Below are 17,791 nucleotides of genomic sequence, written 5' to 3' on the forward strand. Positions count from 1 at the left end.
GGAACTTTTCAGTATCTGTGCAAAGTGAAACCACTTGGCACTGACGCCAGGATTGAAGTATAAACAGACTAAAAGGCCAATGTGGAATTCACACATGGATGTGACTGATCACTGGAACTGCTTGCTGAAAATAAATCCATTAAAGTAAAAAGGGCAGTGCCCGTTAACATTACCGCTTGTAGTGTTGGAACAGCTATCGGAGAGGCTACAAACAAAACAGGCAACATTATTCTGCATTCAACCAATCTTCCTCTATTTATAGCAGAAGTTTGTTCCCAACAAATCAAGCTGCCTTTGCTCGTGCTTCTCAGATAAATTCAGACCCAAGTAACCCTGTGATGATGACCAACATCTGATCAACAAGACCAATCCGATTTACAGGACATGGAAATATCTGTTGTAACAATACAATTTCTCACCAAGTAAACCTGATCAGCAAATATCACATGGTTGTGAGAAGTTACAGAGATGTCTAAAGGAACACAATGATAAAGTTTTCCACCTACTCCTTACAGAGTGGAACTGGTTTATATTCAAGGTCTCACTACAGTGTGATCGACTCCAGCTGAAGAGCCACTCCCATACAAGGAGTACAACAAATAACTCTGAATCTGCAGCGACACAAGAGAAAGATCCTGCAAAGAATTATACAGCACACAACAGGTCAGTTGGTCCATCTGGTCTATGTTTGTTTTTCATGTAAGCAACATTTTACCTCAGTTTCAGTGCAGTGAAATGTGAACCTATCTGTATCCATATTCTACCTGATCCAATTGTCACTTTATAGTTTTGCTTTTACATTATTAATGTTCAGTCTATCCAGTTTGGTCACTTTCATCCAGTCGATTTAATTATATTAAGACCGATCGGTTTTAGTAACAATAAACACCAAATGATGAAATCTAAAATAAACACAAAAGATACAGGAATGACAGATTCGTCAGCAAAGATCAATATCCAAGACATTTGGGGTGGGACTTTCCTGCCGCGCTCGCCCCAAAGCCAGATAATCCCGCCTGAGGTTAACAGACCTTTTCACAGTCTGCCGCCCTGCTCCCCACCCGCTACAGTTCCTGTGGTAGGCAGGACAGGAACATTCCTCCCTTGGCGTCTATAATCTGACCACTCCATCTGACGAAGGAGCATTGCTCCGAAAGCTTATGGTATTTGCTACCAAATAAACCTGTTGGACTTTAACCTGGTGTTGTGAGACTTCTTACTGTCTATAATCCACACAAGCCTCTTCCCACCTTATCTGTTCCATTCACCCTCTCTCTCTCTCTCATGTTAATCCAGCTTTTCCCTAAATGTCTCTATGCTATTCACCACGCCTACACTCCAGGGAAAGACTGTTCCCCTGAATTCCATCTTCCATTCATGGACATAAAACAATAAAACCGGAGTGGGTCGGATCTCAAACAATGATGAGACAGAGTACAGGAATGAGACAGAGAATCTGGTGAACTGGTGCGGCAACAATAATCTCTCCCTCAATGTCAACAAAATGAATGAGATAGTCATCGACTTCAGGAAGCGTAGAGGAGAACATGCATCAATGGGGATGAAGTAGAAATGGTCGAGAACTTCATGTTTTTAAGGTGTCCAGATCACCAACAACCTGTTCTTAAGAAAGCCCACCTCTACTTTCTCAGAAGACTAAGGAAATTTGGCATGTCAGCTATGACTCTCACCAACTTTTACAGATGCACCATAGAAAGCATTCTTTCTGGTTGTATCACAGCTTGGTCTGGGCTCCTGCTCTGCCCCAGACCACAAGGAACTACAAAAGGTCGTGAATGCAGCCCAATCCATCACGCAAACCAGCCTCCCATCCATTGACTCTGTCTACACTTCCTGCTGCCTTGGCAAAGCAGCCAGCATAATTAAGGACCCCACGCACCCCGGACATTCTCTCTTCCACCTTCTTCCGTCAGGAAAAAGATACAAAAGTCTGAGATCACATACCAACCGACTCAAGAACAGCTTCTTCCCTGCTGCTGTCAGACTTTTAAATGGACCTACCTCGCACTAAGTTGATCTTTCTCCACACCCTGGCTATGACTGCAACCCTACAATCTGCACTCTCTCCTTTCCTTCTCTATGAACGTTATGCTGCGTCTGTATAGCGCACAAGAAACAATACTTTTCACTGTATACTAATAGAACATAGAACAGTACAGCACAGAACAGGCCCTTCAGCCCACGATGTTGTGCCATACATGTGACAATAATAAATCAAATCAAAATCAAAATGAAGTACCCTTGGCAAGATTCCACAAACAACAAGGAGATAAATGACCAGACAATCTGCTTGTGCCATTGACCAGAATGCCAGGGATTATTCCTCTGTTCTTCTTCATGTTATGTCCTTCCACACCTAACTGAGGGGCCAGACAGAGCTTCAGTTTAAAGTTTCATCCATTAGAAGGACTGCTATCTCTGTTGCATGCATCTCAAGTCTTGCAAAATGATACAAAAGGCTTATGGCAGCTTGTCTTTTGATTCAAGCAGTAAAATCCCTCTGGGCAGCAGATTTCCTTCCCAAGGTTTGCTGAAATGATACCAACCAATACAAATTTCTGACATTGGTGTTGGAGGATTAGAGTTTCTGAATGACCCTGGTTATTTTAACTTTGCATCAAAGTCTGTAATTTCATGAAGCTAAGATATATGTCATTGGCCAATCTTCCAAAGTGCCCGAGCAAAATGGGTGGACATTTCACATGGATGACTGTAAAACAATCAATTAGATCCAGCAGACCTATGGGGAGATTGTAGCATGTCGCTGGGCTAGTAATCAAGAGGTTCATGCAAATAGTCTGCGGAAAGGGACTCCATGGCAGCAGGTGGAATTTAACTTCAATTAATAAATCCAGAAATTAAAGCTAGTCTCAGCACAGACATAATGGGCTGAATGGCCTCTTTCTGCACCGTAACTTTTCTATGGTCCTAATGGTGACCATGAAGCTATCATCGATTGTCATAAAAACCCATCTGGTTCACTAATGTCCTTCAGGGAAGGAAATCTGCCGTCCTTACCTGGTCTGGCCTCCATGTGACTCCAGACCCACAGTAATGTGGTTGACTCTCAACTGCCCCTCTGAAATGGCCTAGCAAGCGACTCAGCTCAAAGGCAATTAGCCTTGCCTTGCCAACAACATCCACATCCCATGAAAGAATTAAGTAAAACTCAGTCGCGATTATAAACTGCGATGGAGTCAAAGTAGCTGACACAGGAACTGCCAAGAAACAGTTCTTCTCAAGCAAGGAAAAGGGAAACGTCTGGGGGGCGTTTTTCCACACACAGAGTGGTGGGTGCTTGGAACGCGCTGCCAGAGGAGGTGGTGGAAGCAGGCACATTAGCAACATGTAAGAGGCATCTGGATGGGTACATGAATAGGGAGGAAAAGAGGGATACGGACCAAGTAAGAGCAGAAGGTCTTTTTTTTTTTAGTTTAGTTAGGGCATCATGGTCGGTGCAGGCTTGGAGGGCCGAAGGGCCTGTTCCTGTGCTGTACTTTTCTTTGTTCTTATAAAGGATTGGGCTCCATTGAGATAGCTCACAATGTAGAGCAACTGACCAACACTCAAATGTCTGGATCCTCTCATGAAAAGTGGCCACTCAATGTGACCGGTAGCCATGAACTGTCCCACAAAACTAGGTCAGCCCCTTCAGGAGAAGGGAGAGAAAATACGGAGAAAGAGGGAGGACCAGAATGGACTCAATGGGCCAAATAGTCTCCTTCTGTACAGTAAATACTCTAAGAAAAGATTGATCCAAAACCAGGCAAACCAGCTGTAAATTCAAGCAACTCAACGGCAGGACATCTTAAATCTAACTAGAGTAGATACAACTTACATAAAGCTCACCTCTGCCGCTGAAAAGAAGGAGTCCTCCGAAGTCACACTGGCATCGTCATCGAGATAATATCTCCCAGGATCTTCTCCATAGGGAAGGGCCAGAGCCCCAACACAATCTGGGCAAAAACAAAAAGGTTTCTCTTCCAGGAAACTGCGCTGTGTAACCTTTGCTAAAAATCAGCAGTAATTACCCAATCTGTTCACAATATACAGGGTTCTCTTCCCAGTTTATGAATTCAGACTTACCAAAATCAGCCAAGACGCTGTTAGAAGGCACGGTCTCTCCAAACTCTTCCTGTAACCGGTACGCTCGATGCAGCAGGGCTTCCAGCTTCTGAGAAAACTCCTTGTTTCTTGATGGCTGTTTGAATATTTACAGGGAGGGTTTCTGCCTTTTGTTCCAATCACCCTGAACACTATTTCCTCTCTGGCTAATCCACAGCAGCCACATTTTGGCACGGAGGTGAAATGTAGGTCTCTGACAGTCACCCCACCCAAGACCTGCTGACAGCAAAGACCGAGGATGCAGCAGGTTCAGCTTGCCCAATCTAATGGCTCAATGAGTCACTGCACCACACAGGCCAGAGGGTTCCAGCTGATCCTGGCATCGTCAGTGCTGGGTTGTTACAACTGACCTTAGTGACTTTAGGTTAGCGAGTGACTCTTGCAGAAAAGCGTTGAGACAGGTTGACACCGTTATTTGTCAGCAGAAAGTTTATTATTAAACCCCCAGATTTATGAACACTGCCTGTCCGCACCTCTCATCCGTCGTTGCTTCTCTGGGGCACTACACAGAACAACATAGAATCCCTACAGTGCAGAAGGAGGCCATTTGGCCCATCGAGTCTGCACCAACCACAATCCCACCCAGGTCCTATTCCCATCACCCCTCATATTTGCCCTGCCAATCCCCCTGACACTCAGAACAATTTAGCATGGCCAATCGACCTAACCCACACATCTTTGGACGGTGGGAGGAAACCGGAGCACCCGGAGACACGGGGAGAACGTGCAAACTCCACACAGACAGTGACCCGAGGCCGGAATTGAACTCGGGTCCCTGGCACTGTGAGGCAGCAGTGCTAACCACTGCGCTACCCCATGACAAAAAAAAATGATAACATTAGGATGGTAAACGCAATTTACGAGCCAAGCACTTGTCTAAATCAGAGTGGTCAGTTTGAGAAAAACATTTCTGACCTTATTTTCACAAGCACATTTTGCTATGGTTACATCATCGCTTTGCCAAACACATGCTCAAGGTTTTGGCTCACCACAGCAGGCCGATAAAGCCACCACGCAAGCCACAACACAGACATTCGTACAGTCACAGAAAGCAATACTGCTTTACGCTCGGTGTACCTGACAGCTGTCCCCAATCCCACCGCTCGCTCCCAGGTTCATCAGACAATTCTTTTTCTCTGTTTCAGAGCCGCTGCTCTGCCGTTTGATCAGGGCGAGTTCCCACTTTTGCAAAGCTTCTTCAAACAGCTCCATCCCTGAACATTAAGCAGAATTACACAGAATATAAAGCTGAGCGACACGCAATTGGGCCCATCAGATAGTTGGTGCTGGTTACCCAACCCGCCCGCCCGTCCGTCAAAATCTACCTACCAATAACGTACAGGTTCTCAGCATTGGAATCCTCTGCCGTTTCATTCTCTTCCTGAACAGCTCCTGCCTCCCAGGGTTCAGCCGGCAGGCCGGGTGGATTTGGCGAGCTCGGTGGTCGCACCTGTAAGTAATTATTTAATAAAAGAAACACACGGTTCAGATGAAGAATAAACTTTTACTTATACATCGTCCTTAATGGTCTCCAGACATCCCAAAGTTCTTTGAAGCCAATTAGGTTTTTTTTGAGAAAAGGTGTCATCACCGTTCTAATGTAGACAAAGAAGACAGTCAGATTGTGCACAGCAAGATCCCACAATAATTACCAGACAGGATGCTTTGTGATACTGGTTTGAGGGATAAATATTGGGGAGAACACTCCTGCTTTTCTTCACAGATGTGGCCGGGGGATCTTCTGGAGCAGGTTTGATTTGATTTGATTTATTTTATTATTGTCACATGTATTAACATACAGTGAAAAGTATTGTTTCTTGCGCGCTATACAGACAAAGCAGACCGTTCATAGAGAAGGAAAGGAGAGGGTGCAGAATGTAGTGTTACAGTCATAGCTAGGGTGTAGAGACAAATCAACTTAATGTGAGGCAAGTCCATTCAAAAGTCTGACAGCAGCAGGGAAGAAGCTGTTCTTGAGTCGGTTGGTACGTGACCTCAGACTTTTGTATCTTTTTCCCGACGGAAGAAGGTGGAAGAGTTTAAAAGAATTAGAATGAAGTTTTAGAAGCATAGAATGAGAGTAAAAGATAAAATTTGAAGGTATTGCAAGAATCGCCATCTTGGAGAAAAAAAAGGTGATGCCTCCTTCTGTATTGTTACATTGGAAGATTCCTCTTGTCTAGAGAGGTTTGATGTAAAGTATCAATTTAATATGTGAACCCTGCCCTTGGCATCCACAAGAATACAATATCTACTGCACTTGGTCACCCTTCCCTGTTACCTCAAAGAATCCAATCACGGCACGGTGGCACAATGGTTAGCACTGCTGCCTTACAGCGCCAGGGACCCGAGTTCAATTCCTGCCTTGGGTGACCCTGTGTGGAGTTTGCACATTCTCCCCATGTCTGCGTGGGTTTCCTCCAGGTGCTCCGGTTTCCTCCTACAGTCCAAAGATGGGCAGATTAGGTGGTAATGCTATTTTTCCTCTTAGTGTCCCAGGATGTGTAGGTTAAATGGATTAACCATGGTAAATGTACAATGTTACGGGGATAGGGCAGAGGCGTGGGCCTGGGTGGGATGCCCTTTCAGAGAGTCGGTGTAGACTCAATGGGCCGAATGGCCTCCTACTGCACTGCAAGAATTCTAAGTTAGTCGGAGACAATTTACAGTTAACAGTCCTTGCTGCCTCTCTTTGATTCACCCACACTTTCCCAAATGGAAGTTAATTTTGTCCTTGATAATGGCTCCCCACCGCTGACTGGTCAGAAGGGTCAGTACTTACCCCTTTCTTGAATAGTGCTCTAACAGTAGCAACCCTCCAATCCTCAGGTACAACTACTGCATTCAATGAGGATTGGGAGATTGTGCCTAACACCTCTGCTATTTCCACCATTGCTTCTTTCAGCAAACAAGGATGCATTTCATTTGCACCAGGTGACTTACCCACTTATAGAAATGATAATATTTTTAGTGAATCTTCCCTATCTATTATTAACCTGTCAATAACTTCCCTCACGTATAACCTGCATATTACTTGCTTCCTGCAAGGAACTACAACAGGTCATGAATGTAGCCCATCCATTGACTCTGTCTACACTTCCCGCTGCCTTGACAAAGCAGCCAGCATAATTAAGGACCCCACGCACCCCGGACATTCTCCCTTCCACCTTCTTCCGTCGGAAAAAAGATACAAAAGTCTGAGGTCACGTACCAACCGACTCAAGAACAGCTTCTTCCCAGCTGCTGTCAGACTTTTGAATGGACTTACCTTACATTAAGTTGATCTTTCTCTGCACCCTAGCTATGACTGTAACACTACATTCTGCACACTCTCGTTTCCTTCTCTATGAACGGTATGTTTTGTCTATATAGCGCACAAGAAACAATATTTTTCACTGTATGTTAATACATGTGACAATAATAAGTCAAATCAAATCTTTTTTGCACACCCTCATCAGACTCCATGTGACCATTTCCCCATGGGTCCTTAAAGGACCTAACCTTTTTGCTAGCTAACCACTTGCATGTTATATGCAAGTTATATGTTAGGGGCGGCACCGTAGCACAGTGGTTAGCACTGCTGCTTCACAGCTCCAGGGACCTGGGTTCGATTCCCGGCTTGGGTCACTGTCTGTGTGGAGTTTGCACATTCTCTTCGTGTCTGCGTGGGTTTCCTCCGGGTGCTCCGGTTTCCTCCCACAGTCCAAAGATGTGCGGGTTAGGTTGATTGGCCATGCTAAAATTGCCCTTAGTGTCCTGGGATGCGTAGGTTAGAGAGATTAGTGGGTAAATATGTAGTGATATGGGGGTAGGGCCTGGTGGGATTGTGGTCGGTGCAGACTCGATGGGCCGAATGGCCTCTCTCTGTGCTGTAGGGTTTCTAAGATATGTTTATATAATGTTTTAGGTTTAATTTAATATTACTTGCTAATCTTTTCTCGTAACCTCTCTTTATCTCGAGAATCAACTCCCTCCTCTACTTTCCAAATGTTCCTGGTTATTACCTGAATTTTGCTCTTAGTATTTGCTATAAGCCCCTTTCTCAGTTTTATTTTAAATTTTCATCATCCAGTGTACATTAATCTTTGTACGTTCTATCTTTTCCCTTCAAAGGACTATGCCTAGTTTGTACCTGAACTATCATTCCCGACTGTCCTCGATTACTCCATCACTGTTTTATCCAGCAGTCACCTGTGCCAGGTCCCTTCTTAAATTACTGAAATTAGCTTCTGCCCAGTTGAGCACTTTTACCTTCCCTATATCAAATCTGCTCTGCTAGAAATTACGAACGTGTACACCAGGCAAAAACAGGATTGGACTGAACAATTCATATAGAGTTAAAAATCATCATGAGAACATACAGGACAGGAGGCCATTCAGCCCATTATGCTGTGGAAGATAGGTTGCAAACAATTGTGAAAATTAAAGTTCCATAATTGTCAAAAAGCTCTACTCAAGTAATGGAAAATGATTATTAGCCAAACAAGGCCTTCAGTGAGGCCTTCTCGAATGCCGTCAGTAAGGCCAATGCTTACGTACTCAAGATAAGCGACTAAATCTAAAAACCTTGTTCCATAAACACCACATTCCAAGACTAGGACCCAGGATACAAACAAAGAACAATGACAATTACCAAATAGCAAGATATGGGGATGTATTATGCTAATGAAGGATTGGCAGGTGACATGTATTGGATGAAAAAGGGCAAAAGGCAATGCTATGATTGGTGGATATGTATGCCAATGAAGGATTAGAAAAATTGCTTGTTTCTCATTTGCTGTGATTAACTATAAATTTTCTGTATGAATCAACAGAACACCCGGCAATACTTTGCTGGCCTCGTGTTCTCACTTATGCACAAGTTATTACAGCTTGGAAATTGAGTACTCTAGGTTTAAAGTGTTGCTTGTACCTAAGTCGACTGCAGTTTAAGTGTTGTCTGTACCCAAAATCCTCTACAATGTTTTTGCCGGCTTGTTGAATTCCACTAGTCCAATGCCCCACTCTTTCCCCACAGCCATGCAGTTTTTCTCATGCAGGAAAGACAGTGAAGAACACATAGTTTAATTGTTCCTTACCGACGTTAGACTATGGGAAGAGCTGGATCGCCTGCTCAGCACGCTGGAGGAAACTGCGCTGAGGGTATCATTGCTCTTACTCCCCGGACTCTGCACTCTTTTGGGCGGGGTTGCTAGAAGGAAGAGGAGAAATGTCAGGCATATTTGGCAGGGGTTGCTCAGAGGATGCAGGCTTCTCTGATAACCAGATGGGAGCAATCACTTATCGTGTTTCTGTCACCATTTGCATTGTTTCCATGTCAGAAACTGCTGCTGGAGAATGGGAAAACACCTAAGGGTCTGCCAAGTTAACACAAGGGACTATGATATGTTCGACCGTGCATCCAGCAACGCTAAAGACATTAATAATTAAACCAGCATGTGGAAAAGTTCAAAGCCTTAATTGAGCTCATCCTTGAAGAGTCAAGAAAGATAAAACAAATAACTCACACCAGGTCCAACAACTATGAAGTCAGTGGCAGCCACCGTGTTGAAGATGGCCATAGTAGTTGGCGGCTATAGACCCCCATCAAGGGAAGCTTTAAAGTTTATTTATTTATTAGTCACAAGTAGGCTTACATTAACACTGCAATAAAGTTACTGTGAAAATCCCCTAGTCGCCCACTCCGGCGCCTGTTTGGGTCAACGCACCTAATCAGTATGTCTTTCAGGATGTGGAAAGAAACCGGAGCACCTGGAGGAAACCCACGCAGACATGGGGAGAATGTGCAGACTCCACACAGACAGTGACCCAAGCCAGGAATCGAACCAGGATCTCTGGCGCTGAGGCAGCAGTGCTAACCACTGTGCTACCGGCCACCCAAAGTTACCCTCTGCAGCACAGGCTTCACTATGTTAACTTTACAGGACAGCCTCTGGACACCAAAAGGAACCCTGTGAAGTAAATGATTCCTGGCCGATGTTGAAAGAGTGATGTGCCACAGAAAACCAACCAGGTTCCCTGCTCAGGAGTATCAGTCAGTGTTTGCACATTAAGTGCAAACATTTGGGTGAGAATGAGATCTGGTCTCCAGAGGAGAATGCTGATCCCAGATATTGAGGTTCAGCAAGAAGAATAGATCCTGGGAGCAACACAACTGATACCAGTGGCCACAGCAAAAGTCAACCCATTCCAGAAGAAGCCAAGAACCTTTTCTTAAATAAACAAGTGGTGACATTGTTTCTTTACCTCTCTTGAAGGGTGGAAGTTTGCCCAATGCAGGGAGCTGCGACCCTGTACGTTTTTCTGCATCTTGCTTTTTCCTCCGCCCTCTCCTCTTAAGCTGGTGCGCTGTGAGGGCCAAGGCCACGGTTCCCAAAGCTGTTGCAAAAAGCACCTTCTTCAGCCCTGGAGACAGCCTCAGTTGCGAGAAGATAGACTTCAGATGGCATCAAATAAAGAACATTTTAGGATTTATCACATTATGGGACATCAAAATCACAGCAGAGAAACAAATCATCCGGTGTTTACGATCCACATGAGCCTCTTCCCACCCTGTCAATATAACCTTCACCCCTTTCGCTCTCATGTACTTATCTTAGAAGAAATAAGTGCCATCTTCTTCACTACCACCCTGTTAAAAATGCATTAACCTGCTGATCCATCCAGCCTAGATGGATGGGAAATACATGTCATCAGAAAACAGAGGCTAACTCAACCTCCTGCGAGGACAGCAGTAGATTCAACAGATGGATTTTACTTCAATTCAGTTCAGTGATAGGTGTAAAGCAAGTTGGCACCTTCAGCACCCAGCTAACACTCTAACCCAGTCATGACACACAGAATAGACAACTGAGCCAGATAAGCTACAGTCACAGAATTCAACATATTGGGGATACCACTGACCAGAAACTGAACTGGACTAGCCACATAAATACAGTGGCTACCAGAGCAAGCCAAAGGACAGAATTCCTGCAGCGAGTAACTCACCTCCTGACATCCTAAAGGCACAAGTCAGGAGTGTATTGGAATACTCTCCACTTGTCTGCTCCAACAACACTCAAGATGCTCCACACCATCCAGGACAAAGCAGCCTACTTGATTGCTAACCCTTTCACAAACATTCACTCCCTCCACCACCGGCAAACAATGGCAGCCGTGTGTACCATCTACAAGATTCATTGCAGGAACTCACCAAGGTTCCTTAGGCAGCACCTTCCAAACCCACAGCCACTACGTTCTAGAAGGACAAGAGTAGCAGATACATGGGAACACCACCACCTGGAAGTTCCCCTCCAAGTCACTCACCATCCTGACTTGGAAATATAATCGCCATTCCTTCATTATCACTAGGTCAAAATCCTGGAATTCCCTCCCTAACAGCAATGTGGATGTACCAACACCGCAACTCACCACCACCTTCTCCAGGGCAACTAGGGATGGGCAATAATGCTGGCCTAGCCAACAGCACCCACATCCCGTAAATGAAATGTTAAAAAAGTTGGGACTGAACTGTTTCTGTTCCCTCAGAGATTGGAGTGCAGAATGCACTAACTAGTAGGATGTACTAAAGCATAGACCAGGAAGGCTCCAAATGCACTGCCCCAAATCTGAGTTTGAGTGATCTTAAATCAGGCCAGAATAGCGTGCATACATTTCCCTCAATTTCCTTGCTCTATGGAGGGGCAGGAAAATGTCAGTCAGGTTTCATACTCATGGTCATCTCACTGAGTGAAGACAGCATCAGGTGCAACTGTGATGCCCTTGAGCTAACTCTCACTGCCTAAGCCTGGAGCGAGACATTGGCACCCACGGAACTCTGCTTGAGCCAATCACTTCAGGAGAGGTGGAATAGTGGGACAGGAGAAAACAAAGGGGCCGAAGGGTTACCAGGTACAGACTCCCAGGCAATGTCTGTCAGCCATACCTGGTACGTTGCCTGAAACCTGCCCCCAAGACTTTCATCTGCACAAGTCAAGTGTTTTCAAGTCACAACTCCAGAAGATGCTCAAACAAAGCCTGGTATATCCATGCAAGTGTGAGCACCCCAATACTGTGACAGAGAACTCCAGGAATATTAACATGAACGAAGGGGTTTCTTTTTGGAAGTTACATTTCAATTTCATTTTCTTGTCTTGCCCGTTTTCTCCCCCTTTCCTGAAGGCCCCTACCAGGGCACAATTTTACAAAATTGCTTTGCATTTCTATAGCACCTTTTACACCCTCAGGACACCCAAAAGCTCTTTACATCCAATTAAATTATTTTTGAAATGTAGTCAAAGCGACCTATTTATGTACAGCAAACTTCCACAAACAGAAATTAAATAAATGACCAGCTAATCTGCTTGGTGGCTTTGAATGAAGACTTTACCAGGGAGAACTCTCTTGCTCTTCTGCAGATAATGCCACTGGATCACATATTTATCTGAAAGGGCACGACATCTCATCCAGAAGATGGGAGCTCTGACAGTGCAGCACTCCCTCAGCATTGCACTGGGAATGCCAGTCTAGATTATGGTTCTGAACTGAGGCATTGACCCGCAACCTTTTGACTCAGGGGTAAAAGCAGCCACTATCGAGAAATAGCTGAGCCAAAGTACCATTTTCCCCCCATCCCTCAAAAGTACCAACTCAGGGACAGCTTCACCAGCAATAGTAGCTCTCCACAAATGTATTAAGAGTAGAACACAGCCCCTCAATCCTGCTTACAGCGCACGCAAAAGTAATACAATATTGACAAAGGCAGGAGTGAACGGAATGGAACGTTTCTGGGTCCATGATCTGAGATTTTGGAACTGCAATGCACAGCCAGTACGGGTCTTAAGCGTGCCAGGTAAATACGGCAGTTCCCTCCAGTGACTGAGACCAAATGCTGCGACATTTCAATCTGCACCATGGGTCTCACATTCCATCTTTCCCAAACTGTCTCCCGAAAGTGCTGAGTCGCGCTCAAGTTTCCAAAAGCGACAACTGCCTCAAGCAGCCACGTGAGGCTGGACACAGAGTTTCAGGAGGTTAGATGACAGTGGGATAATCTCTCTTACTATCTGACTTTCAAAACAATCCCAATTTTGAAACTCCCATCTTTAAAAGGTCTCTGAAATGGAGTGAAAGAAATGCATTTAGAGAAAGAACCCAAGCTTTCTGATCCCTTCTTTTTAACACCTTTAGTTCAATTCCTTTTACGATCAATAGAAACACCACATGAAACGTTAGGAATATGAGCTTAGAAATTAAAATCACGGCATGCACAGTAAGAGAGTAGGTAAGCCAAGTGTTATTGATTCATTTCAAAATTTTTGATTTTAAATAAATCAGTTTACAAGACTGATAGTCACAGCAGAGTGTTGCAGATTTCAGACCCCCCTCTTCTAAATAACCTCCCAGTTCCTACCCTAATTTGATAATAACCCAGTCCACCAACTACTTGCATCAGCAAACTCCAGGCTTCACCAACTGCAATCAGCAAACTCCCACAAATAAGAAATTAAATGACCAACTAATCTGTTTGGTGGCTTTGAATGCAGAGTTAGAGAACTCTTGCTCTTTGGGAAAAAATGCCACTTATATTCATCTGAAAGGGCACTACATCTCATCCAGAAGATGCAATCAGTAGAAATACTTTAATATAAATTACAATGGTGTGATGGCACCATAAGCGACTAAGAAAAGTTAATAAAAATCATAGAATCCTAGAATCCCTACAGTGCAGGAGGAGACCATTCGGCCCATCAAGTCTGCACTGACCACAATCCCACCCTATCCCCAACAAGCCATGCATTTACCCTAGCTGGTCCCCATAACGCTAAGGGGCAATTTAGCATGGCCAATCCACCTAACCCGCACATCTTTGGACTGTGGGAGGAAACCGAAGCACTCGGAGGAAACCCACGCAGACATGGGGAGAATGTGCAAACTCCACACAGACAGTGACCCGAGCCGGGATTCAAACCCAGGTTCCTGGTGCTGTGAAGCAGCAGCGCTAACCACTGTGCCACCCCAAATAAAAGCCTTATCTTGCTAATGCGGCAACTAAAGCAGCAAAGTCGCAGAGACCAGGAGGTTCCTCGGGGCGAGGGACCGAGTGATCGATCATCTCAGGAATCTGGATCCAAATCCAGGGCGGATTGCTGAGGTGAATGTAATTTCTGCTGCTGTAAGGGTTGCGTGTGAAATCATTCTGGACTGTCCCAATCTAACTGCATATTTGCATATCTTAATCGACGGTCAACATGCTGAATGGAACGGGCACCTTCGATTGTTGCACGTTGTCAGGGCAGATTCTGGGTACTTCACATTTGATCTGGGAATGCTCGATACACGATGCAAGTACATGATGACAACCTGGAATGTGCTATTTGAAGGACCGGTGGAAGCAAATGTATATTAATTTTCAAAAGGCAATTGGAGAAATATTTGAAAAGCAAAAATTTACAAAGAAGTGGGACAAATTGAAATACTTTTTCAAAGAGCCAGCACAGATACAACAGAACAAATGACAATCTCCTGAGTTCTTGATATCGGGAGTGTAAACTATCCCATTTTCCAGAATTAGCAAATCACTCCAAACACATTAAAGTTATTAAAGCAATCTCAGCTGTGTCGAGTCAGGACTCTTAGCTGGGGGCGATAGTAGGGGAATTGCAATTAGCTGTAGAGAGAGGGGACTTGATCTGGAATCTCACTCCTGCTTGCTATACAAGAGGTGGAAGTGTACATGTGATCAAACAGTGGCCAACACTCTGTCTAGACGGATGCTCACACAAGAGACCAGAAGCTAACTGGGAACCATTGAAACAAACCCCATCAAGGAGCCAAAACCAGGAGAGAGACAACAGATGGTGAAGAACAAGAAATTAGAGAAAAGCTTTGAAAGTAAGGATTGCAGATTAACATCCCACTGATGTACAGATTGAATCAGAGAATCCCTACAGTGCAGGAGGTGGTCATTTGGCCCATCAAGTTTGCACTGCCAACAATCCCACCCAGGCGCAATCCCCGTAACCCCACATATTTACCCTTCTAGTCCCCCTGACAGCTAAGGGGCAATTTAGCATGGCCAATCCACCTAATCCGCGCATCTTTGGACTGTGGGAGGAAACCGGAGCACCCGGAGGAAACCTACATGGGAAGAAAGTGAAAACTCCACACAGTCACCCAAGGCCGGAATTGAACCCGGGTCCCTGACGCTGCTAACCACTGTGATTGAGGGATAAATATTGGGACTCAGGAGAGAACCTCTGGGTCTCCCTCTATTAGTGCCTTGGGATCTTTTATAAGGAGTTATAAGGAGAGGCTGGATAGACTGGGACTTTTTTCTCTGGAGCGTAGAAGGCTGAGGGGTGATCTTATAGAGGTCTATAAAATAATGAGGGGCATAGATTAGCTAGATAGTCAATATCTTTTCCCAAAGGTAGGGGAGTCTAAAACTAGAGGGCATAGGTTTAAGGTGAGAGGGGAGAGATACAAAAGGATCCAGAGGGGCAATTTTTTCACACACAGGGTGGTGAGTATCTGGAACAAGCTGCCAGAGGTAGTAGTAGAGACAGGTACAATTTTGTCTTTTAAAAAGCATCTAGACAGTTACATGGGTAAGATGGGTATAGAGGGATATGGGCCAAATGCGGGCAATTGGGATTAGCTTAGGGGTTTAAATAAAAAGGGCGGCATGGACAAGTTGGGCCGAAGGGCCTGTTTCCATGCTGTAAACCTCTATGACTCTATGACCCGATAGGGCAGTTGCAGGCTCAGTTTAGCATTTTTCCAAAAGACAGCACAGTGCATCATTCCCTTAGTAGTGCACTGGAATGACGACCTAAGTTATGCAGTCAAGTGTCTGGAATGGGGTGAGATTGTTACATCCGAGTCAAGGGTGATATTTAGCCAACAGTAGATGCAGTTGAGAATCTGAGAAACAGCTAATAGTCTAGCCATCCAAGGCATGAGTGACAAGTATATATTTGTTCAGAGTAAGGTTGCATTTCTGGGACAAATATTGGAGAATAGTGCTTCGTCCTGGACAACTCCTTTAAGCAGTCACAGAGCAGTTTCACTGAAGTGGTGCTGAGGTTTAACACTGAATACCAGCAAACAGAGCATAAAGTCAATGAGTTTAGTGAGCTGCAGTGAGTAAAAAGCTCCAAGGAGGGGAGGGAGGTTTCAGGCACAGTACTCCAGTTGGGTGAGAATCTCATGGTTCCATCATAGAACAGTACAGCACAGAACAGGCCCTTCGGCCCACGATGTTGTGCCGAGCTTTATCTGAAACCAAGATCAAGCTATCCCACTCCCTATCATCCTGGTGTGCTCCATGTGCCTATCCAATAACCGCTTAAATGTTCCTAAAGTGTCTGACTCCACTATCACTGCAGGCAGTCCATTCCACACCCCAACCACTCTCTGCATAAAGAACCTACCTCTGATATCCTTCCTATATCTCCCACCACGAACCCTATAGGTATGCCCCCTTGTAATAGCTCCATCCACCCGAGGAAATAGTCTTTGAACGTTCACTCTATCTATCCCCTTCATCATTTTATAAACCTCGATTAAGTCTCCCCTCAGCCTCCTCCGCTCCAGAGAGAACAGCCCTAGCTCCCTCAACCTTTCCTCATAAGACCTACCCTCCAAACCAGGCAGCATCCTGGTAAATCTCCTCTGCACTCTTTCCAGCGCTTCCACATCCTTCTTATAGTGAGGTGACCAGAACTGCACACAATATTCCAAATGTGGTCTCACCAAGGTCCTGTACAGTTGCAGCATAACCCCACGGCTCTTAAACTCCAACCACCTGTTAATAAAAGCTAACACACTATAGGCCTTCTTCACAGCTCTATCCACTTGAGTGGCAACCTTTAGAGATCTGTGGATATGGACCCCAAGATCTCTCTGTTCCTCCACAGTCTTCAGAACCCTACCTTTGACCCTGTAATCCACATTTAAATTAGTCCTACCAAAATGAATCGCCTCACATTTATCAGGGTTAAACTCCATTTGCCATTTTTCAGCCCAGCTTTGCATCCTATCTATGTCTCTTTGCAGCCTACAACACCCCTCCACCTCATCCACTACTCCACCAATCTTGGTGTCATCAGCAAATTTACTGATCCACCCTTCAGCCCCCTCCTCTAAGTCATTAATAAAAATCACAAAGAGCAGAGGACCAAGCACTGATCCCTGTGGCACTCCGCTAGCAACCTGCCTCCAGTCCGAAAATTTTCCATCCACCACCACCCTCTGTCTTCGATCAGATATGATGTGGAGATGCCGGCGTTGGACTGGGGTAAGCACAGTAAGAAGTCTCACAACACCAGGTTAAAGTCCAACAGGTTTATTTGGTAGCAAATACCATAAGCTTTCGGAGCACAGCTCCTTCGTCAGATGGAGTGAATATCTGTTCTCCAACAGTGCACAGACACAGAAATCAAGTTACAGAATTAGTATTCTAAGTATACTAATATAGTATAGTATAGTCTTAGTGTACTAATTAGTATTCTGTAACTTGATTTCTGTGTCTGTGCACTGTTGGAGAACAGATATCCACTCCATCTGACGAAGGAGCTGTGCTCCGAAAGCTTATGGTATTTGCTACCAAATAAACCTGTTGGACTTTAACCTGGTGTTGTGAGACTTCTTCGATCAGATAGCC

The 17,791-nt window shown here is 44.8% G+C and overlaps 1 protein-coding gene across 3 annotated transcripts in view; it reads right to left on the minus strand.

The window, feature by feature from the left end:
• The window catches only part of miga2 (mitoguardin 2), a 57,535-nt gene that overhangs the window by 23,748 nt on the left and 15,996 nt on the right, over positions 1-17,791 (minus strand). For all 3 annotated transcript variants that reach the window (XM_078205883.1, XM_078205884.1, XM_078205881.1), the window contains 6 exons: positions 10,393-10,582; positions 9,225-9,337; positions 5,476-5,596; positions 5,224-5,360; positions 4,108-4,222; positions 3,871-3,977 (listed from right to left, as the gene is read on the minus strand). In XM_078205883.1, coding sequence (XP_078062009.1) covers positions 3,871-3,977; positions 4,108-4,222; positions 5,224-5,360; positions 5,476-5,596; positions 9,225-9,337; positions 10,393-10,582 — 783 coding nt within the window. The remainder of the gene's footprint in view (positions 1-3,870; positions 3,978-4,107; positions 4,223-5,223; positions 5,361-5,475; positions 5,597-9,224; positions 9,338-10,392; positions 10,583-17,791) is intronic.

The sequence above is a fragment of the Mustelus asterias genome, unplaced genomic scaffold (assembly GCF_964213995.1).
Source record: "Mustelus asterias unplaced genomic scaffold, sMusAst1.hap1.1 HAP1_SCAFFOLD_1047, whole genome shotgun sequence".
NCBI classification, from domain to species: Eukaryota; Metazoa; Chordata; class Chondrichthyes; order Carcharhiniformes; family Triakidae; genus Mustelus; species Mustelus asterias.